The 26,357-nt window shown below is 60.2% G+C and overlaps 1 protein-coding gene across 1 annotated transcript; it reads right to left on the bottom strand.

Annotated features, from left to right (window-relative positions):
• Positions 1–1,960: 1,960 nt before the first annotated feature.
• On the bottom strand, positions 1,961–13,302 carry RHPN1 (rhophilin Rho GTPase binding protein 1). The gene is made up of 15 exons (XM_081265719.1): positions 13,111–13,302; positions 8,392–8,507; positions 8,046–8,174; positions 7,852–7,927; positions 7,129–7,206; positions 6,651–6,775; positions 6,404–6,570; positions 6,104–6,297; positions 5,622–5,778; positions 5,438–5,548; positions 4,923–5,117; positions 4,386–4,462; positions 4,018–4,164; positions 3,771–3,932; positions 1,961–3,404 (listed from the first exon to the last, which is right to left on the bottom strand). The coding sequence occupies exons 1-15, from the start codon at positions 13,189–13,191 to the stop codon at positions 3,213–3,215; spliced, it is 2,007 nt and encodes a 668-aa protein (XP_081121845.1). The 5' UTR covers positions 13,192–13,302; the 3' UTR covers positions 1,961–3,212.
• Positions 13,303–26,357: the final 13,055 nt, after the last annotated feature.

Genomic DNA, 26,357 nt, shown 5'->3' with positions numbered 1-26,357 from the left:
GCAGGATGAGGGCAGCCAGAGCCAGGGGGTGCAGAGCAGGATGAGGGCAGCCAGAGCCAGGGGGTGCAGAGCAGGATGAGGGCACTGGCGAGGGAGGGGACAGCCGCAGCTGGCCAGGGCCCACGGGGTGGGTGGGGTGAGCAGGAGGCCCAGTGGGAGGGCACTCCTCCCCACCTCTCCTGGCACCTGCCTTTGCCCCGCCCCTGCCCACTGCCCCCACCGCCCCACCGCCCCACCATGGCTTTCCCGCTCCCTCTCCCCACATTAATCTCGCGCTCTCTGCTGACCCAAGCGAAATGGAGTTTCCTTCCCCTCTCGGCAGTTTTCTGTTGGCAAAGCAAAAAGGATCTGCACACACACCTCGACCTCCCACCCTGGATCCACTCTGAGGACGAAGTGTCAGCGTGCACACAGCCAGGCTCCTGTCACCGCCGTGGGCTCAGCCCTACACTCTCCCGACCTCCTTGGTCCTGGTTCTGCATGGGCATGGGGGTGGGGAGAGGCATAGCCCCTGCTGCCACTCCACATTCCTAGGCACGGCCCCTCCTCCCAGGCAGCAGGTGTGGGACACCAGCATGTCCTCCACAGGTGTCCACAGGCCTTGAACACCTTGAATACCTGTAAGTGTGGTACTTGCCCATGACCTAGGGGCCGTCTGGCATGCAGTGGCAAATGGTGACATGGCTGGGCCAGAACCTGTGGACTAAAGCCCTGGAAATGGGGTAGGGCCAGACAAGGCTGCCCCAGGGAGGGACACTAACCTGCCCCTGGAGACTGGAAGGCCAAGGGAGGAATGGGCAGGAGTTGTGTGGGCAGCAGGTAGAGAGATGTCAGGGTGGAGGGTCGGAGCCAGGCACGTGCATGGACATCCTCACCCAGGCTCACGCATGAACCAGGCTGTCAGGGCAGCTGCTGCTCACTTGGGAAGGCCTCTGCCGGCCAGGCTCTCCCAGCCTGGACAGCTCCCCTTGCAGCACAAGTCATGGCCTCCGGTGCCACCTGGGGCTGCCGTCTGCTGGGTGGGCCCGTGGACGGGTGCCCCGAGTGCTGCCTGCCACCCCAGGGGCAGGAGCTCTGATCCCTGTGGGGCACGGACAACTGGTTGGGATGCATGGCGGGTTCTGCCAAGTGTCCTGGCCCCTGAGGCCTCCTGCAGCCAGCCAGGGACTCCACCCCCTGCCAAGCCAGCGTCTGGGTGGCTGGGAGTCCCCTGGGAGGCTGGAGGTGCATCCCAGCCCTGCAGGCCCTGAGCGGCAGCCCCTGCCATGTGTGGGTGAGGACAAGGGGTCAGGGCCCTCCCAGACCCAGGGCCTCCGGCTGTCCCCTCACGGTGGCCCCAACCGTGCAGGCCGCTGTTGGGCGGCACCTGTTCCCAGCTGGAAGAGGACCTCCTCTGCCTGTAGAGCGCCTCAGGTGCCAGGGGCGCGGCGGGGCTCCCTCTGCCCAGCCCTGCCTGGCTAGGGCCCCAACCCCAGGAGCTCCCAGCCCCACTGGGGATCGTGGGCCAGCCCAGGGTCCCCAACTCCCTTGCTTTGTCCTCTGAGGGCCGGGAGGACCACCAGAGGTGTGTGGCAGGCTCCAGGTGGGAGCCCCTGTGGCAGACACCAGGGAGACCTTGTGGTGGTGGGCCACGGGCCTACCACGTAGAGGGCACAGCGGCAGGGGTCCGGGGACAAAGGCTCAGGCTGGGCAAGGGGCCCCCAGAGCAGGGAGGCTGTGCACCAGGCTGCCTAGCCTGGAGGGGAGGGCCTCCCTGACAGCCTGGGGGCCACAGCCAGCTCTGAAGGCGGCAGGGGCAGGCCTCGCCCCCAACCCTTTTGGGTCTGGACAAGCCACAGAAGGTGAGATGGGGACCCCTTGGGGACAGGGCTGGCCAACCTGTCACCCCTGATTATCAGGTAATGACCTTCTTGAAGCATGATTTTATTAATCGACTTAACACGTGCTGAGACTTCCTGCGTGACCTGAGCCTGTTCTGCTGACCAGGATTCTCCCAGGTGGGCTGTGGTGGCAGGACACCCTGGGACTCCCACCCCCAACTCCCGCAGGCCCCGGAGTCCTGCCCTTCTGCTTTGGAAGAGGGCGCCTCTGTGCTCAGGGCTTCCAAACACACACTTACCCCCCATGCCTACACACACACACTCACACCACCCACACTTGGGGCCTGGCCGTCAGTGCTGACGGGTGGTGTGCAGGGGTAATGGACAGCAGGCCCAGGACCATGGAACCAGGGCCAGAGTGCAGAGTGGACTGGTCTGCCTTCCTTGATCTGCTGCCCAGACTTTCCCCTCCTGTGGCTGTCAGTGGGTGGCGGCTGCCCCCTGGTGGCCTTGGGGAGTAACACCAGTGACCAGGGTCCTGTCCTCAACCCCCAGGCCCCTGGGTGGAAGGGCCCCTTGTGGCCTCTGTCTGGCCTGTGGCCCGTGCTTCCCTTCTCACCTCATCCATTTGGGGCCCAGGTCCTGAGCCCACCCCTCCAAGGGACCTGGGGATCACTGCTCCTGCCCCGTGGAGGCGCATCGGAGGGCTGCCAGGGCCCTGGCAGGCAGGTGGGGCTGGACACAGAGACAGCAAGTGCAGGCTACCAGGGGGCTCAGTCTCTTTGCCGGTGCTTCCTGGACAGCAGACAAGGGCCGGAGAACAACGGGCCTTTGCTGGGACTCTATACCGAGAGCAGCCCATCGGCAAGGGAGCCTAGCTTTGTCCAGCTGGGGTGAGGACAGTCCAGGGGTTCCCAGAGCAGAACCCCACATGAGGCAGAAGCTTGGCCTTTGGAGGGCTAGGTGGAGGCTTGGAGCCCAGGGCAGCTGAAGTGAGGCCGCAGCCAGGGCAGCAGCAAGGTGGACAGGGCTCTGAGGATGTGGACAGGATTACCTGGGGCCAGGGGCCTGCTGTAGAGTAAAGCCCCACTCAGCGCCTACAGCCTCTCTCGGGAGAGACCCCTCACCCCACCCCCCTGCCCTCCTCGGAGCAGTGGCTGTATGAGCCTTGTGCCCAAAGGGCAGGGGCGCTTCCTCTTGGTGAGGTGGCCATGGCCCCAGCCCTGGGCTCTGATCTGGCTTGTCTAACCAGAGTCTTTAATGGGCAGCTCTGGCCCCAAGCAGGGCAGGCACAGCCTGAAGGTCCCTGCGGGTGAGAAACAGAAGGCTTGGGCTGCTTCCAGTCCTCAGAGACACGCTGGGCACTTGGAGGCTGCAGGGACCATGGCTGACTCAGGGACAGGTGCCACAGTCCCCACCAGTGCAGGGTGGGGGGCAGCCCCGGGGCTTGCCCTGCTTGGCCCTGCGGCTCCAGACAAGGAGGGGCTGGGGACTGGCACGGGTGGGTGCTGGCATCTCGAAACCGCACGCTCTCCGGCTCCTCGGAAGCCTCCCTGGGCCCAGCAGAGCTGGCTGGTGGTCCCCCTGCAGCCAGGACAGAGAGGGTGTGGTCAGCTACCACCTGGGTGGCCTGCAGTGAGCCAGGGAGGAGGCAGGCGTCTGGGGGCATGTCCAGGGGCTCTGTTCCGCTTGCTGCTCGTCACTCAGTCCTTGGGTGGACACACCAGGTGGATGTGACCTCTGGAGGAGCCCAGCTGGAAGCCTCGAATCCTGCTGAGGTGGGGGGCCTTTCTGGGGAGGAGGCCAGCTACCAGGTGACGCAGCAGCACAGGTGGCCACTCGCCAGAAGGCCACCCCAGTGAGGGCCACTGCCCACCGCTCCTCTTTCAGAGGCCTCATGAGCACCAGGGAGGTCCAGGCCAGGGCCCACCCCCAGGCCCCAGGACTCACTGTGCTGCGTGGCTCTTGTCTGGGCAGCATTGAAGCCACCTGCAGACTCACGCCCGCCGTGCCCGCCTCCCTCAGCTGCGCCACGACGTCCACGTGCCTCCACCACTTGCAGGGCTGCCCGTTCACGGACACGATATAGTCACCCTGCTGGAGGCCAGCCGCCTGTTGGGGACACAGACCAGTGAGGGGCAAGAGCAGGCTCTGGCTGGCGTCCTGGGGATGGCCTCCAAGGCCAGCGGGCCCTTACCGCAGCTTGCCCTCCAGGAACCACAGCAGCAATAAGGACGGGCGAGTCTCCCCGAAGCGTGAAGCCGAAGCCGCCCTCTCCCCGGGTCAGGTGGATGGGCCCCACCAGTTGCCACCGATTCTTGGCTGAGAACACGGGCAGGGGTCCCTGGAGGAGGCAGGGGTCAGAGGCTGGCTAGGCTGCAGTCCGAGGGGCCCGGCCTGGCAAGCACCTGTACATCTCAGGCAGGAGCCAAGGAGGTGCCAGTAGGAGGCACAGGGCTGGGCCACCACCAAGGGACCATTGGGGGCTCCTGCCAGTGGACACACAGGGCAGAACCTAATGCCCAAGACTGCTGTACAGAGAGAGGGCAGGAGCAGCTTACTCACCAGACGGTGAAAGATGTCGGCCACCTTCATGAAGGACAGGCTGGGCACCCTGACCTCGGACTTCTGGTGGGTCTTAGCTGAGAGGGGTGGGAAGGAATGGAGGAGCAGGGCTGAGCCCAAGGCTCAGGGGCCTGCAGGCCGCTGGTTCCACCAGAGGGACTTGACTCCACCCTAGAGGAGTGGGCAACACTAGGTGCACATGGCCCTCTGGTAGCTGGAGGGTAGAGCTGCCCCAGGTCCCTGAACACGCGCCCCTCCACCTGCTCCAGGACTCCCTCCCTGAAGCCCAGCTGTCTCTGTCTGACCGCGGGATCCCCCTGGGCAGGAGTCAGAAGGGGAAGGGGTGGAAAGGGAGAGAGCAGGGGGTCTCCATCCAGGTGCTTCCTTGGGCCAGCTGGAGTTCCCGCCCTCCCTGGCCCCAAAGGTCCTGGCATGTGGCCTTGGAGACTGCATCTTTGATGGTCACTACAGGGCTCAGCCATCTTCCTCTAGCCAGGACTGAGGGCACACCCATCTGGATGGGCCCAGGCTGCTCACGCTGGATGTCTGGGGCCTCAGCAGCCTCAAAGAATTCATCCTCGCGCTCAAGCTCCGAGTACTTGGCCAGTGAGTGCCTCAGTGCCTGGGTCACCACAGCCTGCAGCAGGTCCACCTTGCGCAGGACACGGCATGAAGCATGCAGCCTGAGCGCCTCCTCCTGGCCCAGAATGGCGCGCTTCAGGTGGGCCTTGGCTGCACACAGAACACAGCATCGTCACATGCTGATGGCCCGCCTGCTGGCCCTTGGAGGCTAACCCTGCCCCCTGCCCCCAGGATGTAGCAGGTGGGGTGTGGGCTACGGGGGGTCGGGAGGTGCAGACAGCAGGGCTGGGGTGGAGCTTCCCGTAGGGCACCCCCGTCTGCCCGTCTGCCCGGGCTGCCCTGCACTGCTAAGGTCCCGCTCTCCACATCTCCACAGTTACCCACCGGGGCAGGACTGGGGGCAGGGTGGGGGTGGAGCACACTGCGGCAGCTGGCCCAGGACATGAGCACCAGAGCCCTCTGTGGCTCACCAAGCTTTCTGCGCTCCTCGGGTTGCTGGGGCAGCGTCGGGCTGTGGGGCTCGCCAGGGGTTGGGGGCTGGAAGACCTGCTCATACGCGGGGAGCTCTCCTTCAGCCGCCACTGGGGATCAGAGAGGCCATGAGTTGTGAGCAGACACCTGGCAGGCACACAGGCACACGGGCAGGGCACTCACAGGAGCCGTCACAGAGGGCTGTGGCTGCGTGATAGTGGGCCAGGGCGTGGAAATGTTCAGCCTTGACGTGCACCAGGGTGGTCCAGGAGGCAGGCACGTAGTCCTGGACGAGTGGCTGGACCATGGCCTGGTGCACAAGCCTGTACTCAGCTGCCACCTGCCAGAGATGTGTGGGCACATTGGCGCTCAGAGACAAAGCTAGTGGGGCCTGCAGCCAGCCTGAGCCTCCTGCCTCTCCACAGCCTGGGCGCTCAGGGCCCCAGTTCCTGCTCTGATCATGCTGTCCCCTGAGGCAGGGACGCTATGAACCAGGCAGCAGCTGGCTTTGGGGAGGCCAGGAGGGGGGCACCCGTCTCTGCCCGTGCTCTCTTGACTAGCTTTTCTGACCTGTGGTCCCTGTCCGCCGACTCCATGCTCTCCCAGGCCTCCTGCCAGTGGAGGGCCTGTTGTTGAGGGTCCTGGGCAGGGCTCCCTGGCCTTACCTGGGCTGCCTCCTGAGCCAGGTGCAGCTGAGCCAGGCAGTCGTGGGGGACGGCCAGGGCTGGCAGTGAAAGGCCTTCAAAGACACACTCCTGGGCCTGAGCGGCCATGAGTCGCTCCAGCATGGAGAGGCAGGTGGTGCTCATGTCTGGGCTTGGTGCCTGGGAGAAGTTCTCCCTCAGGAGGCTGAAGGCCCCTGTGGGCAGAGTGGGTACTCACATGCCAGGGCCCCCATGGAGGGCCAGTGTGTCCCACCTGCCCTGGGTTTCTGCCCAATGAAGGTGGGATGTGGGCCCTCTCACCAGCAGCCAGCTGGAAGGCCTGAGCGGCCCGGCGGGCACCCGCAGCACAGGAGCGGTCCTGGCATGCCCCGATCTGTGTGTGGAGGGCCCCAATGTTGAACAGCACGCTGCCCTTCTCAAACGCCAAGGCCCTCTGCTGTGCAGGGACCCCCGTGAGAGAGTCGTACCTGTAGAGGGTCAGGCTGGGAGTGGTTCCCATGGCACCAGGCCCTCCTCCCCAGGGTACCCCACCATCCCAGGCCCCTACCAGTGGAAGATCAGCCCGAGGCTCCGGGCAGGGCTGAAAAAGCGTCTCTCCAGGAAGCAGAGCTGGCTGTAGTAGGCTGCGAGCAGCCTCAGGCCTGCATCGTCTCGGCTGGGGGTCCGCATGGCCTGCAGGGCAGGAGCTGGCTGGGCCCACTGCCCAGTCCCCACCCCACCACACCGCCCTAGAAATCCCCTGGGCATCAGCCTGTGGAAGCACATGCTGCCCCAGGGGACCATGGGCACCAGGCCAGGCAGCCTGAGTCCAGAGAGCAGGCAGGGCTCTGAGGAGGGAATAGGAACAGAGTACCCCTGTGGCCATCTGTGGCTCCTGGGCCCTTCCACACACACTGGGGTGCCTGTCTCCCTGATGTCCTCCCAAGAGGAGGGCCTCCTGCTGCGTGAGGCTACACTGGCTCCAATTCCATGCTTCAGCGTCTCAGCGCTGCAGGAGGAGAAGTGGGCGGGTCGTCGCCACCCACCTGCCGCAGGTCCTCCAGCTCCCTGATCTCCGCCTCATAGGAGGCACCGTCCTCTCCAAAGTGCCCTGAAATCAGCTCCTAACAGAAGGACAGGTGTTGGCCTCCGGGGCACCCTGTGTTTGGCAGCCTGCCCGGGGAGGGGAAGGTCCCAGTACTGAGCAGGCCAGCTGCCCACCTGGGACCAGGGCCCTCGAAGCCCTCAGCAGAAGGCTTGTGAGGCTGAGGGCCTGGCAGGGGGTGGGAAGTCGTGGATTCTTGTTGGTGTTAATTTTACACAATTCCCTCATCGATCCCATGGCAATCCCAAGAGGCAGGTGCCATGTGCCACTTGGAGACTCAGACACTGAGGCACAGTCAATTCATTTTCCCTTGGGGCCCTGCCAGGCAGTGGCAGATGGGACACGGCCCTGTTCTGGGGTCTGAGCCCTCCCAAACATTGGGTAGCTATGGCCCCATAGCACAGCTCCACGGGTGGGTGGGGGCCCTGAGCCAGGGAACCCTGGCCCTGCAGTTGCCCTGAGGCTCCCAGCAGGATGACCAGGCCCCATTACATTATCCTAGGGCAGAGTCCCAGCTCAGCAGGAGGCCTGCCCAGGGTGGGATGCTGGGTCCCTGGTGGCCCCGAGTCAGCCCCACCTCCCTCTGGCCCTCAGTTTCCTCATCTGTTCAGAGATACCTGGACCAGGGCAAGGCTGTCACTCAGAAGTTGTCGCCAGCGCTTACCTTCAGCGGGGTGGCCCAGTCCAATTCCGTGGTCTCCTTTAGGCCCAGGGGTATCATGGGGACAGTGACACCTTCGCTAGAACCAGAAGCATTGGCTGGGACCTGCTGCCCACAGCAGCCTGGAGTCCAGTCCCATGGGCCCCTGTCAGCCCCCACTACGTGTGCGTGCTGAGTGGCCAGGCTGCAGGGCCTACCCCTCAGGCCGGTGCGTGTCTGGGCCGCTGCTGAGCCCCTCCAGCTCCTCCTTCAGCAGCTGCAGGTTGGAGTTGACGTAGCTCAGCTCCAAGGCGACTGTCTCTCTGACCCGGTCGTTGCTGGTGGCTCTGGGGAGGCCAGGGGAAGTCAGAAGCTGGGGGTGTCTGGGCCCCAGCCCCAAGGCCCAGAGGTGGGCCGGGCCTGCCCTGTCGGGGTCTTGGCTGTGGGGACCCAGAGGGAAACCTGCTCACGCTGGCTTCTGGACGGACTGCAGGCGGACAGCCACCTGGGCCACCCCCCTGGGCCTGTGGCCCTCCCCTGGGGAGGGGAGCGGCAGGTGCTCACCTGTAGAGGTTCTCGGCCCCTGTCCGCATCCGCAGCTCCTTGCTGATCTGCTGACTTATCCGGGCCCTGTGACTCTGCAGCCAGCTGTGCTGAGTCTGTGCCATGGGGTCAGAGACCTGCAGAGAGCAGTGGGTCAGGTCCAGCTCCACAGAGCCCCCACGGGCTGGCTTGCCAGAGGACCTCAGCAGTGTTCGGGGAAGGGAGAGTCACCAGGGGCTAGAGCCTGAACAGTCTCACAGAGAACGCAGCCAGCACAGGTTCTCCCCTCAGGTCACCATAGATGCCAGCCTCACTAACTGGGCCACATGTCAAGTGGCTTCCCTGCACAGCCACCCATCACACCAGCCCTCATGCCCACCTTCTCCGGAACAGATGGGGCCTCCTAGGTCTCCCACTGGTCTGAGCCCCTGGGCTCAAGTGTTCTTCCCACCTCAGCAGAGACCACGGGTGCTGCCACTGTACCTGGTCTTAGACGCTTTCCAGTGCTGGGATCCACCCTGGGCCTCCCGTGTGCCAAGCAGACACTCGTCCACAGAGCTGCACCCCGTGCCCTGGACACTCGTCCACAGAGCTGCACCCCGTGCCCTTGGCCCACCTTTCAAGGCAGGATGCAAAGCCCTAGCAGGAAGCCCTCCCTATCTGCTCTCTCTGGAGCCCTCTTCTCACTCCTTGGGGACCGTGGCCCAGCCACACAGGGAGCGCAGCCCTCCTTGGGGGCTGGGCCACCTTTCCAGGGGGCCCACCACAAAGGCCCAGGGTGAGCAGCTTTAACAAGAGGCCTGTCCCTGAAACCTGGGGATCTGATCGAGCCTGGCTCCAGGGCTCTGCCCACAGGGCCTGCAGAGTGGTAGGGCCACAGGCACCAGGCAGCCATGGACACCACAACCACAGGCTGTGGGCCTGCACTCTGTGGGCAGCTAGTACAGGTGGACAGCAAGATGTTCAGCCCCAGTAGAAGGCAGGTTCCTCCCAGGAGACATGAGGAAAGTGGCCTGGGCTACTCCCGCCATTCCTCTCTGGCTGTCGGCTTCCTCCCAGCACTGCCAGGGAGTGGGGACACGGTGAGGTGCAGCCTGAGATCAGAACCCCTCCTGAGTCAATCGGGGCCTTGCCTGGCCTGGGTCCCTCACCATCCCGGGGCTGGTGAGGACCTCTCAGAAGCCTCCTTTCCTGGGCAGCTCCCCATGGTGGTCGTTGACACCCTGACAGAACAGAGCTGGCAGGACCCTGTCCCGACAGCAGACAGGAGGGGGTCTAATCTGTGTGGTGCTGATTCTGGCCACACATTCAAAGAAGTGTGGCTTACTGTCACTCGAGGACAGACTCAGCCCTCCAGGGCCATCGCTTATCCCGGCCCCTTGGAGGGCGTTCCCCAAGGGTGACCTGTGACCCTGCACGAGGGACACTCCCCTCCTCCAGAGCCTGCTCCTCAAGGAGTGGAGACTCCCTGTGGGAGGGGCATCTGGGCTGGGGCTGGAGGGCAGGAGGCTCCCAAGTGGTCCTGGGGTGACGAGGGAGAGGTGACCCCCTGAACAAACCAGGTTGGAAAAGCAGTGGCTAGAGCACCTCCCACTGGGGGCCTGGGCCACCAGCACTGCAGATGCGGGAGCAGAGCAGACAGGAGCGTCCTCCATCCACTGCCCCACAGCTGTCACCAGGGCCTGTGATCTGTCAGCAACAGCCCCTGCCTGCTGGGCAGGGTAGATGGAGGTCATGGAGAGTTGGGCCACTGCTGAACCAAAAGTCACTGCAAGGTGCCAGCAGGCTCCGAGGGCTGGGCAGTGGGCCTCAGCTCGGTAGGGCGGCCCTCATCTGCATGACAGCCCCTGATCCCCTTTCTGGAGGGAGGTCCCAGCCAGACCACTCTGGGCCCTGCAGGCACCTGCCCCAGGTGCTGGGTCCTTCCTTGGCTTCTCTACTCTAGTGTCCCTTCCAGGAGGCCAAGCCCGTCTTCTAACCAGTGTGGGGAGAAGGGAGATAAGCAGGTCAGAGCTGGGCCTCAGGCTGAGTGGACTCTGGAAGCTGGTGGCCACCATGACCAGTTTTCCATGCTGAGCTGAGGGGTGTGCCCAGTGGGGAGGGCACAGACATGTTAAACAGCCCTCATTCTGTGGAAACAAGGCCACCTGACCCTCCCTGTGCCATGACTTCCTCTGGCTCTCTCCAGTCCAGAGAGAACCTGTAGTGGTCTTCGATATCCCCAAAGGGGTGCACCAAGCAGGGGCAGGGCCTGGCGATCGCCCGTGTGGAAAGGGATGGAGAACAAAAACAACCCACTCCCTCCAAGAAACCAAGGGCCTGGTGCTTGATCCCCCTTCTAGGGTGGCAGCCAAGAGAGGGCAGTGGCCAGTCTGAGCTGTCCCTAGGACTCGCAAAAGGGAGGAGATGCTTGGCCTGGCACAGGACTGGAAACAGCAAACAGAGCAAGATGGCCCCATGCCTGCTCCCAGGGGCGCCCAGCTGGGCCTGCTCTCTGGGAGAGACCCCTATCCCAGTGCCAGACCCCTGAGCACCCTGCCGGCGAACTTACCCACCTCAGCCCCAGCCTTCCCTCCTGAGGTCTCCCCTCAACAGAGGATGGGGACACTCAGCATTCACCAGTGCTGCCGCCTCTGTCCACAAATAGGGCACAGGGTCCAAGGGGACACAATGTGACACGTGCTGGGGGAACGGCGTGGCAGGCATGCCAGCTTTAGTTTAGGGGCGTGTCCTCAGGATACTGCTCCTTTGATGTTCACCTGGGCACCATCTCACATGCCCCACTCGAGGGCCTGGAACCCACGTGTGGGACAAGCACCTGAAGGGTTCTGATGCCCATCCAGGCAGGGACGTTGAACTGACCTGGCTGGTGTTCTGGAGACCAACAGAGGCCCAGCCCCCTGCCTGGTGCTCTGCTCCGTCTCCTGTCCTCAGTCCTCTCCCACCTCCCCCACTGTCCCATTGCCCTGATCTCATCCCTCAGCCCCTTGACTGTCCCAGGAAGCCATGGACTCAGCCATGTGGCACTTCCCCATCCGGCCAGTCAGTGCCCACCTGTGGTCCTCCCCTTGAGGAGGCTGGCACGAAGGTCTGCAGAATCCCTGCATCCCTCAGGTCAGCCTTCAGGTGAGTGGCTCTTCAGATGGGTAAACTGAGGCCCAGGCCCTTTCTGGGGTAGCAGCTAAGAAAGGGCAAAGATAGGGCCTGGCCACAGCCCACCACCCACAGCCTGAGAAGTACTGGGCATATCCAAGTCACCCAGCCCTGTCCACGGGGCCTCAGACCGAGGCATGGCTTTACGCAAGCTAACCAGTTCTTCCCCATCTGATGGAGTGGGACGGCTGGTCAGGGGCCTGCTGGGGAACCTGGCCTCACTCAGCCCTGCAGCGGGCTTGGAGAAGACTTTCCAGGGGGCAAGGCCACCTGGGCTGTGCAGTGTGACTTAGGGCCTGCCTGAACAGGGCTGGGGCTGCAAGGCCACCTCCCTGGAACCCTGACTGTGGGCCATCCTAGGGCATGTGTGCACAAGACACAGCAGCCAAGAACCCACTGGGGAGGGTTTCCGATCCCCCTTCTAGGGTGGCAGCCAAGAGAGGGCAGAGATAGGGCCTGGCCACAGCCCACAGCCCGCAGTCCGCAGCCCGAGAAGTGCTGTCTACTAAGCCCACTGGCACATCTTGTTTGTCAACCCCCCAGACATTCCTTCCACACAAAGCAACATGTGCTCCCGCCAAAGGCCACCTGCTGGCATGGCTATCCTACCAGGGACAGTTCACAGAGGACAGGAGACAGTGCCTGTCCAGTGCCTGCTAGGTGCTGTGGCACCTGGCATGCCAGGGGTGGGCAGAGAGACAGAGCTCCTTAGTGGGTCTGGTCAGCTTTACTGGCCAATTCCTTGCAGTTTAATTCCTGGCTGAGGCCTCCCTTCCCTCCTCCCCTAGGAGACCTGAGCCACAGACACAAAAGCTCAATAGAATCAGCAAGGGACAATGTGTAGTCTGAAGCTGGTTAGGAAAGAGGGCAAAGCACTGTGGTAGAGGCCTGGGACAAGCCATATGAGCCACTCAGCAGATTCCAACTGAAAGCCCTTGATGCAGGGCATGGGTGCCCAGAGCCCACATGAACACGGGGGGGGGGGGGGGGTGCCTCATTGACCTCCAGGGAATGAATGCCCAGACTAGGGCTGCAGAGCAAGACACAGGCAGGATGGCTCTCCATCCCTGACCCCAGGGCTCCTGGGCACAGTCAGCACCCGCATTAGGGACTTTGGAGGGGGCAGAGGGTCAGGGAAACCCTGAGAGGGCAAACTGCCGGGTCTGCAGTCCAGCACGCGTCAGCTGCCTGCACCTTCAAGCAACATCAGATGGACACCCAGTTCCTAATGGGTGCAGAAAGCAAAGCTAGGAACGGAGGCTTTACAGGCGCCAGAAACAAAACGAGCTTGATCCGGAGCTGTCATGGACAAGCCAACACCTGCCAAAGAAGTGGGTCCCTAGGTCCCTAACTTCAGGGGAATGATGGTCCCGCCCTCGGCTCCTAGCGAGTCCTAGAAGCTTCCTCCTTTCCCCTTTTGGGAACCCCAAAAGGGACTGGAGAGGAACCCAGAGGGGGAGGGATACAGGCTCTGGCCCGCTCGGCGACTCAGTTTCCCCAGAGGTTGCCTGGAAGGCCGCGCGCCCGACCGAGCCTCCGAGAGCTGGGCAGGAGGCCGGGGGCCTGCACCCCTCGCCGGCACCCCACCTTTCGGACGCCGCCGGACGCCTGCAGCTGGGTGCTGTCCTCGCCGGCGCCCTGGCCATCCGGCCTCTCCTCGAGGATCATCGCCGCCCGCCTGGAAGCCGGCCCCGCGAGGCTGCGAGCGGCAGGTCCCTCGGGAGCCGGGGAGGGCCGCCCTCAGCCCCTGGTCCTGGGCAGGGTCACTGGCTGCCTCTCCTCGCGGGCGGGCCGTCCGGCGCGGCTGGGCGGGGCGAAGGCCCCGCCTCGAAACTTGTCGCTGACCAGTGGGCGGTGACGGCCGCTCCGACGGACAGCCACTGCTGCCAACCACAGCGCAAGAAAGGCGGGTCAGGCGGCAGCCCCGCCCCGCCCGCGGCGTCCGCGGAATCCGGTAACCCCGGGCAACCGCGACTCGCGCGCCGAGCGCAGTGCGCAGGCGCCGCGGCGCTGTTCGCCGCTGGCAAAAGTTGGGATAAGACCGCGAAGCGGACGGCGGGGACTGCAGGGCCTTCACCTGTCACCCCGGCAACGGGAACCTCGCCCCGAAAACGTCTGCAGTGGGTCTCAGACGGCTGTTGGGGACAAGGGCGCGTGCGGTTCCTGAACAAAGCCGGCTGCTTCCCCGCCGGGCGAGAGGTCCCGGTGCCTCCGGAGCTGCCTCTGCTGGCCTCTTTAGAGCGCTCGCTTCCAGAGCCTGCCTCCAGCACTGGCCTGTTTTCAGATGCGTCCTGGCCGCCGGACCTCCCGCTGGCGGCAGTGGACTTTCCAGAACCTGCGCTCCCTGCAGGGCTCGCCCGGCAGTGTGCCTTCCTTGGGTCCTGTCATCAGTCTCCAGGTGTCCTGTGGGCTCGCTCTCCTGGGCGCACGCCCTTTGCAGGCAGGACGACCAGGTCGCAGGTAGACCACAGGTCTCTGTGTCAGATTCCTTGGAAGTCCCAGCCTCCCCTGCTGACCTCCGCGTTTGGCCCCTCTCTGCCTTTGCCCAGCAGGGGCTCAGTCTATGCCCCCGCCCCCAATGAACACACCTGGCCCTGTTCTAAATCCTGTAAGCTAAGCTCCTTGGCCTGCTGGACCATCTGCAGTGGCCCCCGTCTGCAGTACCCCTATCATCAGGCCCCCGCCAGCCACTTCGAGCCTCCCTGGCCCTCTCCTCCTCATAAAGTCAACACTGGGTATTGATCCTGGAAAATTTTAACATGATTCTGCTCGGAGGGCATGAGGTGGAGGCTTCGCTGCTGGGGCCGTTTCAGTAGGTGATGCCTACCTTAGACTGCTCCAGATCTGGGGGTGTGGCTCAGTAGTGAACACGGAAGGGAAGTTCCAAGAGGAGGAGGAGGGGCCAGATGGGTGGAGTCGTGGGATTAATCACCCAAGTATCAGCTCAAAGGGTTAACAAGGGGTCAGCCCTGGAGAGGAGGATGGGCTGCTGTTTTGCTAGCAGGCCTTGTAGAACTATTTGCTTCATCAAACTGTACACATATTCCTTTGATAACAGTGTGGTTATAAGCTTCTTTTTTTAGAGTGGATGTCTAGAAATTTCCAATTAGAATTCAAAATAAAATGTAACTATTTGGAAATGAGATGTTTCTCAATAAGGCTGGAATTAAAGGGAAGTGAAAACAGAAATTGCAGACTATTTTAAATGGAACTAGGAAGTGAATATGTTAGATAAAATAAACATACACACAATAAATTAACCAATTAAAAAAAGTAGAGAAGTAAATGACTAAAGATTAAAAGTGGATATCACCTATAATCCCAGTGGCTTGGGAGGCTGAGGCAGGAGGATGGCAAGTTCAAAGCCAGCCTCCACAAAAGTGAGGTACTGAGCAACTCAGTCAGACCCTGTCTCTAAATTAAAAAAGGGTTGGGAATGTGGCTCAGTGGTGAGTGCCCCTGAGTTCAATCCCCCGTATCCTCCCCCCCAAAAAAGTGGATATCAGTAGTAATAAAATAGCTGATTATTTGGGATAAAGTTGATACCTTTCTTGGAGAAAAAAGATTTTGTCAGTGGGGATTTGCCTTTGACGCACGGGGTTGGCTCCAGTGGCTCAGCCGGGCGTCAGTGCTTCTTGTGTTCCCCTAGATCACTCTGTAGAGGCCTCCTGCCCAGATGCACCTCCACCTAGTGCCAGAGCCGGGAAAAGGGAAGAAGCATCAAGAAGATAAGCAGAGCCAGTTGAAGTGGCCACGCCTGTAATCCTGGTGTTTCAGAAGGCTGAGGCAGGAGAATCCCCAGTTGAAACCAGTCCAGGCCCCTTAGGGTGGGGATTTGCTCAGAGGTAAAGTGCCCCTGGGTGGTTCAGTCCCTAGTACCACACACACAGCCACCCGCAGACACACAGAAGGAGAAAGAAAACATCCCAAGATTCTCTCAGAATTTCAGGATGTTGTCACAAGGCCACCTGTGGCTGCAGGGAGACCAGGAATGCACTGTGTCAGCTGGTCACACTGCTGTCCCCCACATTTGGAGTTATTTTTAATATCAGAAAGAAAATGAGAGGGGTTGGGCTGAGGAGTAGTGGCTCCCAGAGAAGCCTGGGGGATGCCGCTGCAGGAGGAACTCACGGGCGCGAGGACACGTGCAGAAGCACTAGAGGGTCCAGGACCTGGCACACGTGGTCAGGGGTAGAGGCTCGCCTAGCAAGAGGAGGCCCTGGGTTTGTCTCCAGCCCCGAAAAAAAAAAAAAAAAAAAAAAAAAAGGAAAGAAGAAGACAAGGACAGTGATGATTTTGTACAAAGACGTAAGTGACTGTTGTAGGGACAGATGAGGCCTGGCACCCAAGACAGCAGGGAACAGTTTTATCTGGCTGCAGCCAGGTTCAGAGGGCACAGGTTTTGCTATGATCAATCAATCCCCTGAACCCCGAGTTCAGGGAGTTTCAGAGTTTTATACCCAGCACGTAAGGGGAGGGCCTCAGAAGTCCACAGTCTGCAGAAGTCCACATAAAAGCAGCTTTTTCTTTCACTGTTTTGGGCAAGTTAACTCTTCAAGGACAACACCTGAGAAGGGGAGAGCTTCTTCTCCCCTTCTTTCCTCCCCCTGCCAGCTATTACCGTGGAACCCAGTTGGTAACTTATCTTAAAAATGTAGACATCTCTGTGAAGCCCAGCTCAAGGCCAGAGGCCTTGTTTGCACATTTCTACAAACTCCTATACAGGATACATGTTTGTGAAAAACTAGTAAGGGGGTGTCCAGCACCTGGAGTGCTGATATCTTCCCGGCCAGTGGCCAGGTAAATCAGGGCGACATGAAAATAGGAAGTTTGTCTACATTGGACTCTTTTGCAGAGACTCCTTTGCTGACAGTCCTAAAGCCAGCCATGGTGGAGAGGGCTTTTCTGTGGAGAAAGGGGGTGCCACTTCACGCCAAAGCTGACTGATAAAAAGATGAACAGGCCAGTGACCCTGTTGCCGATTGCTCGGTCCTTGTCCCCAATGCCAGTCTGATAACGAGGACACAGTTTTGAGAAAAAGGAAATTGCTTTGCCATCAAAGGAGAAACACAGGGGACTGTGGTTCTTCCCGTCACAGGAACAGGGGGCTTTTCCAGAGGGGGATCAGAGAAAATGAGACCAGGAAGGAGAGATGGGGGGAGAAGGTCAGGGGAAAGATGATGGGAAAAAGAAAAAAAAACACCTAAGTTTCAAAGCCACAGGATGTCGTCATAGAGCTGCACTGGTGCCAAAGCGTCAGGTGATAACCACCGAGTCAGCCTGGTCTGGCCCGTGCACAGTGAGCTCTGTCTGCAGGCCAGACGTTCCAAGCAGGAAGGGATGGACGCACGCTCCTCCCCACACTGCGGGGCCACACTCTGGGGAAGAGAGGGTAGGCAGGACCATGTCACCCAGGGGCAGAAGCTGCGGACCCTGCTGGGCCCTCGGTCACGGTCACGGAATCCCAAGTGTTTCTTGGAACCTGCCTCAGGCCACTTGCTTCGGGGAAGGCAGCCCAGCCCAGCCCCAGAAGGCGAGACTGGGATCTAGCCAGAGGGCATCAGAACTGAGATGGGGGCTCCTTGTGAGAGCTGGCGCGGGCTAAGTGTCCTGCAGGGCCAGGCACACTGGCAGTGTCCCTGTCCCACCCCAGTGCTAGTAGGACAGACAGCCTGTTAGTGTTCTGTCACTGTGACAAATAGCTGAGAGAACCATTGCGTAAAGAGAAAACACTTATTTGGCTCATGGTTTTAGAAGGCTCAGTCTATGACCAGTTGGTCCCATCGCTTGGTGGTGTGGTGACACGCCCTGGTGTGGCACACCAGGAGGAGGAAGGCCTCATGGCTGGGCATGGAAGAGGAAGAGAGCGGCCGTGGTCTCCCTGGCCCTTCAAGGGCAGCCCCCTCCATGCCGGGAGACCTCCCACTGGCCGCCTCTCAGTGTTTCACCACCTCCAAATGGCACCAAGCCAGAGCCCAGCTCCCACCACGGGGCCTCTGGGGACACTTAGGTCCACACTCTGGCTGCCAGCTGCAGCCGTACTTTGGCAGTGACCGACCTGCACCCAGGGATCCCCAAGCAGACTCGGCGGGAAGGGAGTCCTCGGGCTCCTGGGAGTGGTCTCTCTGGCTGAGGAGACCCCTGCAGAGGAGGCCGCCTCCTTCCCTGTGCTCTCTTGGCCAGGCTGACCCCAAGAGCCGTGCAGCTGTCTGACGACCTCCTGAAGGGGGCTGCTGGGAGCCCATCTGAACCGGTCCCTCCCCAACACCCGTTGGTTCACCGCGAGTGGGGCCAAGCCGCTCTGTTGGTACCGACCTCGTAGGACTGTTTCTGTGCTGAGCTCTTGAGGCCATGGCTGTTGGGTCAGGAAGGAGGTGTCGACCCACCCCCACTTTCCCTTGGAGTCTGTTTGAAGCTCCGAGTGAAGGGAGTGATGCAGGAAGCCACTCCTGGGAGGGAGGAGGCACAGTCTCTTTGCATTCAGATGACATGAGCATGTGACCTGAAGAAACTCCACCAAGAACTTCCACAAGTTATTATAGAATGCAGTAAGGTCGGCAGTCCTCAGCTGACCACGTGCTTTGGACTGAATGTTGGTGTCTAGCCCAGATGAACATGCTGCATCCCTCCCCCAGGGTGCCGCTAGGAGACAGGGCCTTGGGGGACAGTGAGGATCAGAGGAGGTGCCAGGGGTGGTGCCCTGCCGCAACAAGGCCAAGACCCCGTAGGAGATATCAGGGGGCGCTCTCGGCCCTGTGCGAAGCCACCGTCAGAGGCTGCCAACCCCAAACCTGAGGGCCCTCGTCAGAGCTGACTGGGACAGCACCTTCATCCCAAGTCCTGCGGCCCCAGTCTGTGCTACTCTGCTGTGGCGGCCCAAACTGACTGATGCTGTATAATATATGGATTAACTGCTTAAAAAAACTAGAAATGGAAGTGGAGATGTTTCATTCACAAGTGTGACAAGTGTACAAGAGCAACGTCTGGGAAGACACTGAGGAGAAATGCCCACCCCCCAGGAAGCGGGTTTGCACAGGAGCGTGCAGGGTCAGACGCAGGCCCGGCGTGCTGCAGAGCTCTGTGCCACTGAGCCCCATCCCCGGCTCTGACATGGGCTTAATTTTATTGAGCAACTTAAAGCCATATTTGAATGGTTGGACATAACCATAGATCTTGAAAACTGTAGCTCAGGGGTAGAGCATTAGCATGTGTGAGGCACCGGGTTCGATCCGCAGCACCACATACCAACAAAGATGTTGTGTCCGCCGAGAACTAAAAAATAAATATTAAAAATTCTCTCTCTCTCTCTCTGTCTCTCTGTCTCTCTTTAAAAAAAAAAGAAGTGTTAGAAGAAATAGGATATAATTTTTCTAACTTCAGTGTTAAATGTAACTTTTATAAAATAGAAAATTCAGGTAGCATAAAGGAAAATATTTGAAGATTTTATGACATGAAATTTAATATTCTGGTTTAGCAAAAGTCATCAGAAACAAAGAGGAGAAAAACCATGATGTGACAAATGAGTCAAAACCCCAAATAAAAAAGCTCCTAAAATGGATTTTAAAGGAGTCAAGGAAAACTTCAGGGAAGTGGGTGAGTTTATATGCCAAGGTATGTCCAGCTCACAGAGCAGACCCCACCCCGGTACTTCAGAAGGAGGGGTTTGCATGTAGGAATCGGCACAAAACACAGGACGGGCTGGAGGAGTGGGCAGCTGGGAGGACCAGAGCCCACCAGGCTGTGCTCTAGCCAGTGCCTGGAACCTGGGAACTCCCCAGGAAGACACTGGGAACACCCCAACCCCCCCTGCAGTCGGCAGAAGCACAGACCTGGTGGTCCTGTCCCCCTCCGGTTCCTCAGGGCAGGGTGGGGAGGGTGGTGGGCTTTCTTGACATACTTCTGGATTGCTGCTCTTGTCACAGGAGGAGTACATCAGTACATTTATTTTATTTTAATTTTGGTCCTGGGGATTGAACTCGGGGGCACTCTCCCACTGAGCCACACCCCAGCCCTATTTTGTATTTACAGACGGGGTCTCACTGAGTTGCTTAGCGCCTCGCTGTTGCTGAGGCTGGCTTTGAACTTGCCATCCTCCTGCCTCAGCCTCTCGAGCTGCTGGGATTATTAGAGGTATGTGCCACTGCTCCCAGCCCTACTACACTTTTGAAGGCTAAGAAAAGAAAGAAAGAAATATGAGAGAAAGGAGGGGGGAGGTGGAGGATCTCGGTGTGAGGAGGCTGACAGTGGGTCAGCAGTGGACAGGGCTGTGGTGAGCTTCCTGCAGACAGGACGTGGCAGGTGGGGCTAGAACTGCCTCTGCTCCTGTTGACACCACACGGGGCCAGGCCCTGCCTGTGGGGTCGCCATACTACTGGGAATGTGCAGCTCTTCCAGTTGGGAAGAAATGGGCTCCTCTTTGGCCTCTTCGTGTCCTGGGTGAAGACACAGATGTCCTGACAGACTCACCGACGTGCCGAGATGTCCTGGGCTGGCAGTGTTGGGACTGCGGCTGCGGCTCTGGCAGCATCTGGCTCCTTCTGCATGGACTAGCCCTTCTCCCTGACTGGACCAACCTCGGGGACGCCGCCACAGAGCCATGCACATGTCTGGAGGAGGGGGTCTAGATGGTGCCATCTGGAGAGCGCAGCTGATTGTAAAAAATCCTCTAGGCCTGGGTGAGGCCACTTTGGTGACTGTCCCTTCTCCAGTGTGTGCTGAAGAATTTGGTTCTGGGGTCTGTTGGCTCGACCCTCCATAGTTTGGACATGAAAAGTACCCCAGAGGCCCATGGGTTGACGGGAAGTGGTGGGATCTTCAGAGGAGGGGCCTGTGGGAGGGGACAGGTCCCTGGGGGTGGGCCCTAAGGGGACCTGGGGCCGCCCCTTCTCTCTCTTTGCTCTTGGCTGCCAGAGGCCTGGTTTCCTCCACCACAGGCCCCAAAGCAGCAGAGCCAACTGCCTGGACACACCTTGCTTCTTCACAGGCTAACCCGGGAATTCCGCTGGCCGACTGCTGCGGGCTGTGATCCTCGCCAGCTCTTCTCGAGGCTCAATTACTCGACAGACACTCTGGCGCTCTTTACTTACAGGTTGGTGTTTTTTCATTTTGTTTTCAGAATGCGGAGGTAGAGTTTAACTAGCTGTTGGTCTCTGGTGGTGGACATCAGGTCTTGGAGGTCTGAGAGTCACCTGCATTTAGAGGGTGCACAAACAGCACAGCTGAAGACAAACCCGAGTCTCTGGGGAGAGCACACAGCCTCGGGTTCGTGATGGAGGAGTACCGGCCTCACAGGCCCAAGGAAGCCTTCATCAGCAGTCGTAATGGCCCTCCATACATCATCTGTGAGGTGTCTCAGGGATGCTGGGCCAGGACCAATGGAATGTGAAAAATGAATTGTTTGTAAATACCATCGACACTCCCGCGTGGTGAGAAAGCCGTTCGTCATCTGGAAACCACCGCTAGTGAAGGATGTACCTGGCTTCCTGTGAGACGGGCCATCAATCCCTCCCCAGTCACAGGCCCGCACAGGCTGTCAGAAGCCCAGAGATCAGACAAGTGTGTTTTCCTGTCCCTAAAACAAACCCACAGTACCGCTGAGGACGGCGGACGGGGGCAAGACAGAGAGCCCCTGAAGGCCCCCTGTGGGCTGTGCAGCCCGGGCCCTGGAGCAAGGGGCCCTGAGTGCCTTGGAGGAAGGAAGGGGGAGAAGACAGATGACAAGAAGCGGGCGTGCCCCTGGGCTTCCGGGACAAAGGATATGGGGAGAGGGGACCAACTGTCTTTGTCAGTTGGGCAGAAGGGCTGCCTCTGGCACTTTCCACCTTAGAAGAGTGCCTCTGCGAGGCCTGGGGCTGGTGCTGCTGGGCACTGACTATGGTAGGCGGCCTGAAGCAGCTGCTCCCTCCCACACTGAAGTCAGCCCAGGCCTCTAGTGTCCATCCTAGCACTGGGCAGGTTAGTCAGACTGCTGGCCTTGGGAAGGTTTGCTGGCAGATTCCGCTTGGGCTGTGTGGTGAAGAGCTGTGAAGGATTACACCATGACTCTAGCACTGACCACCAGGTGGGGACAGCTGGATCTGGGGTGGTGAACTGCTGCAGTCTCATGATGACCTGTGGAGGTGTCACAGCTAGGGAGTCCAGAGCTCAGCAGCCAGGCTGGAGGCAAAGTCCGCGTTTCAGCTGCCTTCGCTGTATGTTCCCTGGGAGAGCTCCAAACAGTTCATGTGGTGGTCAGAAGAGGAAGGGCAGCCCGGGATGGTAGGGACGGGGACCAGTGGCTCCCACAAGCCTGGGAAGGGATGTGCTCCAAGCAGGGCCAGTGACCTGTGAGTTGTCTCCTACTTGGTCAGGACCATGGGGCGGAGGATGCAGAGGAACATGGTGGAGACCCCACTGCTGGGGATCAAGTGAGCCAGATGGGAGGAGGCGGGTGTCCCCAAGATCTGAAGCTGACAGCGTGCAGGCTGTGCACCCTCACACAGGAGGGCACAGGACGGTGGCACGGGCAGGGCAGTGTTGGGTGGGTGTGGAAGGAGCAAGGTCCCTGCTGAGTGGCCAGGAGGGGATGTTGGAGGCTGGAGGAGAGGCAGGGAGCAAGGTGGCCAGGCTCAGCAAGTGCGCTCAGGGGCGCAGGGAGATGTGGGGCTGTGCCTCTCAGATGCTGTGATTCATAGCAGGGCTGGGGTGCAGCTCAGGGGCAGAGGCTGGCCTTGCATGCATAAGCCCTGTCCCATCCCCTGCACACACAAAAAGTTTCAATTCCAAGGACACATATTCATCTGTGACCTAACCTGGAAAGACTCAGAATGAATAGAGGTGACCCTGAAGCCATTACTAAAGACCTGGGCTGGGACGTTTTTGGATCTAATTTACAGAATATTTTGCTACTTGTCTAACTGGTCAACTGACAAGGAGTTTTACCCCAACTCTGAGACCACCTAGACACAGCTGCCCTGGGAGATATTTATCATCAGGAAATAGGCATCGTTTATCTACCAAGCAAAAGAGGGGGCATTATTCAGTGGAACCAAAGCCGCCTTCTCCCTGAAAACCTGTTTCTATTTTCCACGTGTGAATACTTTTTAATCTCAGTGACTGAGTGGTAATGCTCTCCTCGCAGACGCTGAGGCTGGCTCTTGACAAATGTGTGATGTCTGCCTTCCTGGGATCCTTCTGCGTGATCCACGCCGCGTATCCGAGCGCAGCTTCGGGGGCGGCGAATCCAGGCGCAGCTGCAGGCTATACGAAGGCTGGGCAGCGCTTGGCGGCCGGCAGGGAGAGGCCGGCGCTTGGGAAGAAGTGGTCATCATTCTCCAACACGGGGCTGCGATCTGCCCGCGCATTTGTTAGAAAGGCAGGAAGGTGGCATCGTTAATAACCTCAAACACAGGCACGGCGACGGGTAAAACAGCCTGCAGAGGCAGGGACGCGTGTGCCACCTGTTTCCCTTGGGGCGGGAGTGAGGTCAGAAGACAGCGTTGACTCCCGGTCATACTCATGGGGTCCCTGCGCACGGGACTCACCTGCATTGCAATTAGTGCGCAGCCGGCCCCGCCCCTGCAGACCTGTGGATCAGGTTCCTGCTGTCCCCCACCCTGCAGAGCAGGCCACCCTGCGGCAGCGCGGCCCGCGGATGTCACGCCCTCTAAAACGCACGCAGGTGGTGAAGTCGCATCCCCACCCTGCTCAGCCCTTCCTGGCTGGACACACCGGGTGCCAGGCCCCCAGTCCCTCTCCTCTCAAAGCCCAGGTGCCAGAAGTGCCCGGGTTGGCCCACGGGGGCTGGGGGTGGACAGAACCCCAGCGAATCCTCCCAGAGGGAGTTCCCAGAAGCCCGGGATGGGTGAGCCCAGGTGCTGCGGCACCCCGGCTCTTCCACAGCCTGGACCCGGTCCGCTGCTGTTTGCCTGCCACCTGGCCCGCCTGCGCCCTAGGGAGGACCCTCTCCCGAGCCTCTGAGCCTCCCAGCCTCGTGCGCTGGCCCTCGGTGCCCCGGCCTCAGTCCTCTCCGTCGTCGTCCAGGTCCAGATGGGATGGAAGGTCGCCCCTCGGACGGCTAAGCGACCCAGCTCCTGACGCCGGCCAGGCGGCCTGCATGGTAGAAGCTCCGCTGCACCTGCGACCCCCGCAGGCCCCAGCTGCGTCTCCTGGTCTGGTCGCCCGGAAACTGCTGGGTGCCTGCCGCAGTGGGCGGCCCCTGACCGCCCAAGCTAATTGTGGTGGCCTCTGGGCGCTGTGGCCTGGGTGGTGAGGGCCCTAGGGAGCTGCAGGCTGTGGGGAAGCCGTGGGAAGGCGGCCTCAGCCCTCCTCCCCTGACACCTGGCCTGCTCTTGGTGTTCCCGCCCACCGTGCTCCCTCATTGCACCCCAGGTAGCCCCTCCCAGTGGTGTCCCCTCCCCCAACAGCCCACCCCTTGGTGTCCCCTACCCCTCATTGTGTCTCTCCCTCCGATGCCCCTCCCCTTGGTGTCCCATTTCTCTGCCCAGCTTTGTGGCCTGCTGGGCCTCCCGCCTGACCCAGCCCCAGACCAGCTACACCCTTCTGGTGGAAGTTCTGCTGTATACCCTTTGCTGTGTTGGCTCCCTGGTGGTCTCTGCTGAAGAGCTTTGATGTGCCTGCAATCCCGCCCCACTAGCCTTGGGGACTGAGCTGGGGTGCTCTCACCGGCTCCTCCTCCCCCTCACACTGCAGGGTCCCCGAGCTACCTCCCTCTCAGGAGCTCTTCCTTTTCTTTGGTCTGACACATCAAAGGCCGTGCTCAGCTAAAAGTGGAAAATCAGTTATTTTCGTGGAGTTAATACTTGTGTTCCAAGTGTTTGACATTAGAAATGTGAACATGAGGAGTAGAGCTAAGGACAACCCCGGGCTGGTGCTGAGACCTGCTCTGCAGTCTGGTTACGCAGCGATGGGCTCAGGAGCAGCTCCATTACCACTGTCAGAACCGGACCTCACAAGCCTTTGCTGATCTCTGGGTGGTGGCGGACGCAGATTGGTGTTGCTCTCCAGGTGGACCATGGCTGTGGGCACAGCAGGCCACTCCACGTCCCTGCCTTGGGTCTGGGTTGGCCTCCTGCAGAACTGTCCTGCCTCTGGCCCTGAGGGCCTCTGTGGAGCCTCTTGGCCCATGTCCTTTGCTTTCATACAGCGGGGGACACAGGTAAGATCCAGGGAGATGGCAGGGGCCTGACTAGAAGCAGGTCTCTGTGAAGGATAAGGCTGCTCCCGTTGGGTGACGGTCTTTGGGGAAGAAGCAGCCTCTTCTGACTGGTGAGCCCTGAGTTTTGCCAGTTGGGGTTCCTCGCCTGCTGGCTTATCTTCTGCAACAGCTGCCTACCTGGACCTGTCCCTACTCGGTGGAGGGAGGGACGGGACAGCCCAGCCTGGTGGAACCGTGGTGTGGGGCGGTCAGGGGGGAGTGAGTGTGGCTCCCTGGGGAGCTCTCGTTTCCTGCCATCCTGATACTGGCTCCACGGCTTCTCCCTGTGGTTCACGTTAATATATATATTTACTTATAGAAAGAGAGGGAATCCTGAGTAGACCAAGCTAGAGACCACAGAGAAGCGGAAGGTGGAGGCAGGGTGGCGGTGGCCTCTGGTTGGCTGGGCACTGCGGGCTTCTTCGGCACCCAGAACTGCCAGCTAGTGTCTCACAGGGTGTGCAAAGCCCTCCCCCCATAATTCTGATAAATTGGAAAAGGCAGCTTGTTTTCCTGGGGTCACCGTGACTCCAGGTTTCAGGAGGGCCAGGTCTGCCTCTAGCACACTGCTTCCCTGCTGGGCCTGGGGTACAGTGAGCTGGTGTCGGGCACAGGGTCAGGTGACCTTGCCCTGTCCAGGGAGGGGCTGGCATTTGCCTGGAGGAGTCCTTGGATGCGGCTGCTGGGCATCCACTTGCCTCCTGGGAGTCACTGTTGTCCCCTGCGGCCACATGTGTCCCCCCTGTCCGTAGTGGTGTGGGGGCCTGCACTGTCACTATGTTCTCCTGTGACTTGTAGCTGTACTCCAAAGAGGAAAGAGAGTCTCCATTTTGAAAAGAATCCCTGGGCCAAGAGGATCCTGTCAGCAGGAGGGGTTGTCCTCTGTCCCCTCCTGGTAAAGTGCAATGGATGGTGCAGAGGCCACAGGGCAGGGTGGGTGGGTAGATCCTGTTGGTGGCCATGGAATTGGGAGGGTGCACCTTGCTTCTGTTCCAAAGGCAGACGAATCCACGCCTTTGCTTTCTCTGGAACAGGAGTTCCGAATCCACAGAGCGGAGCAGGGTGGTGATGTGAGCTGCCATGTTCAGTGACAGCCCCGGGGCTGGCCTCTCCTTGGGCTGTGGGCCCCCTGTGGTTTGGTCCCCTTTACATGATGACCTGTTGTCTGTCAGGGCACACTTGGTGACCTCACAGCATCCACAGCCTGTCCTCCGGGAGCCGGCAGCGGCTGGAAGGGCAGCGGCTTGGCCCCCCAACCTGGTTTGGCCTCCCCTGTTCCCTGCTCTGTTTTGTTGGATGGGGTGTCAGCCGCTCCTTTTGCCCAGCAGAGCAGACACCAGCCCGATGGAGGAAAAATTCAATGCTGCAGACGAATCCACGCCTTGAATACTCCCTGGGTATTTGATGATCACTAAAAATTTCTTCCTATTTTTTTTTTTAAGTGTGATAATGCTATCATGGTGTGTTCTCAAAAAAAAAAAAAGAAAGAAAGAAAGAAAGAAAAGAAAAGAAAAAAAGAAAAAAGAGCTCTAAGCTGTGATGTGAGCCACCCTGAAGTGTGGTGACTGTGCCATCTGGGACACCCTCACACTCATCATAGGGAGGGAGCTGTGCTCCACTGTGAGAAATAGGAGGTCCC

Source organism: Spermophilus citellus (assembly GCF_964194105.1).
Source record: "Spermophilus citellus genome assembly, chromosome: 14".
In the NCBI taxonomy this organism is placed as follows: domain Eukaryota; kingdom Metazoa; phylum Chordata; class Mammalia; order Rodentia; family Sciuridae; genus Spermophilus; species Spermophilus citellus.
This window is presented reverse-complemented; position numbering and strand designations above follow the sequence as displayed.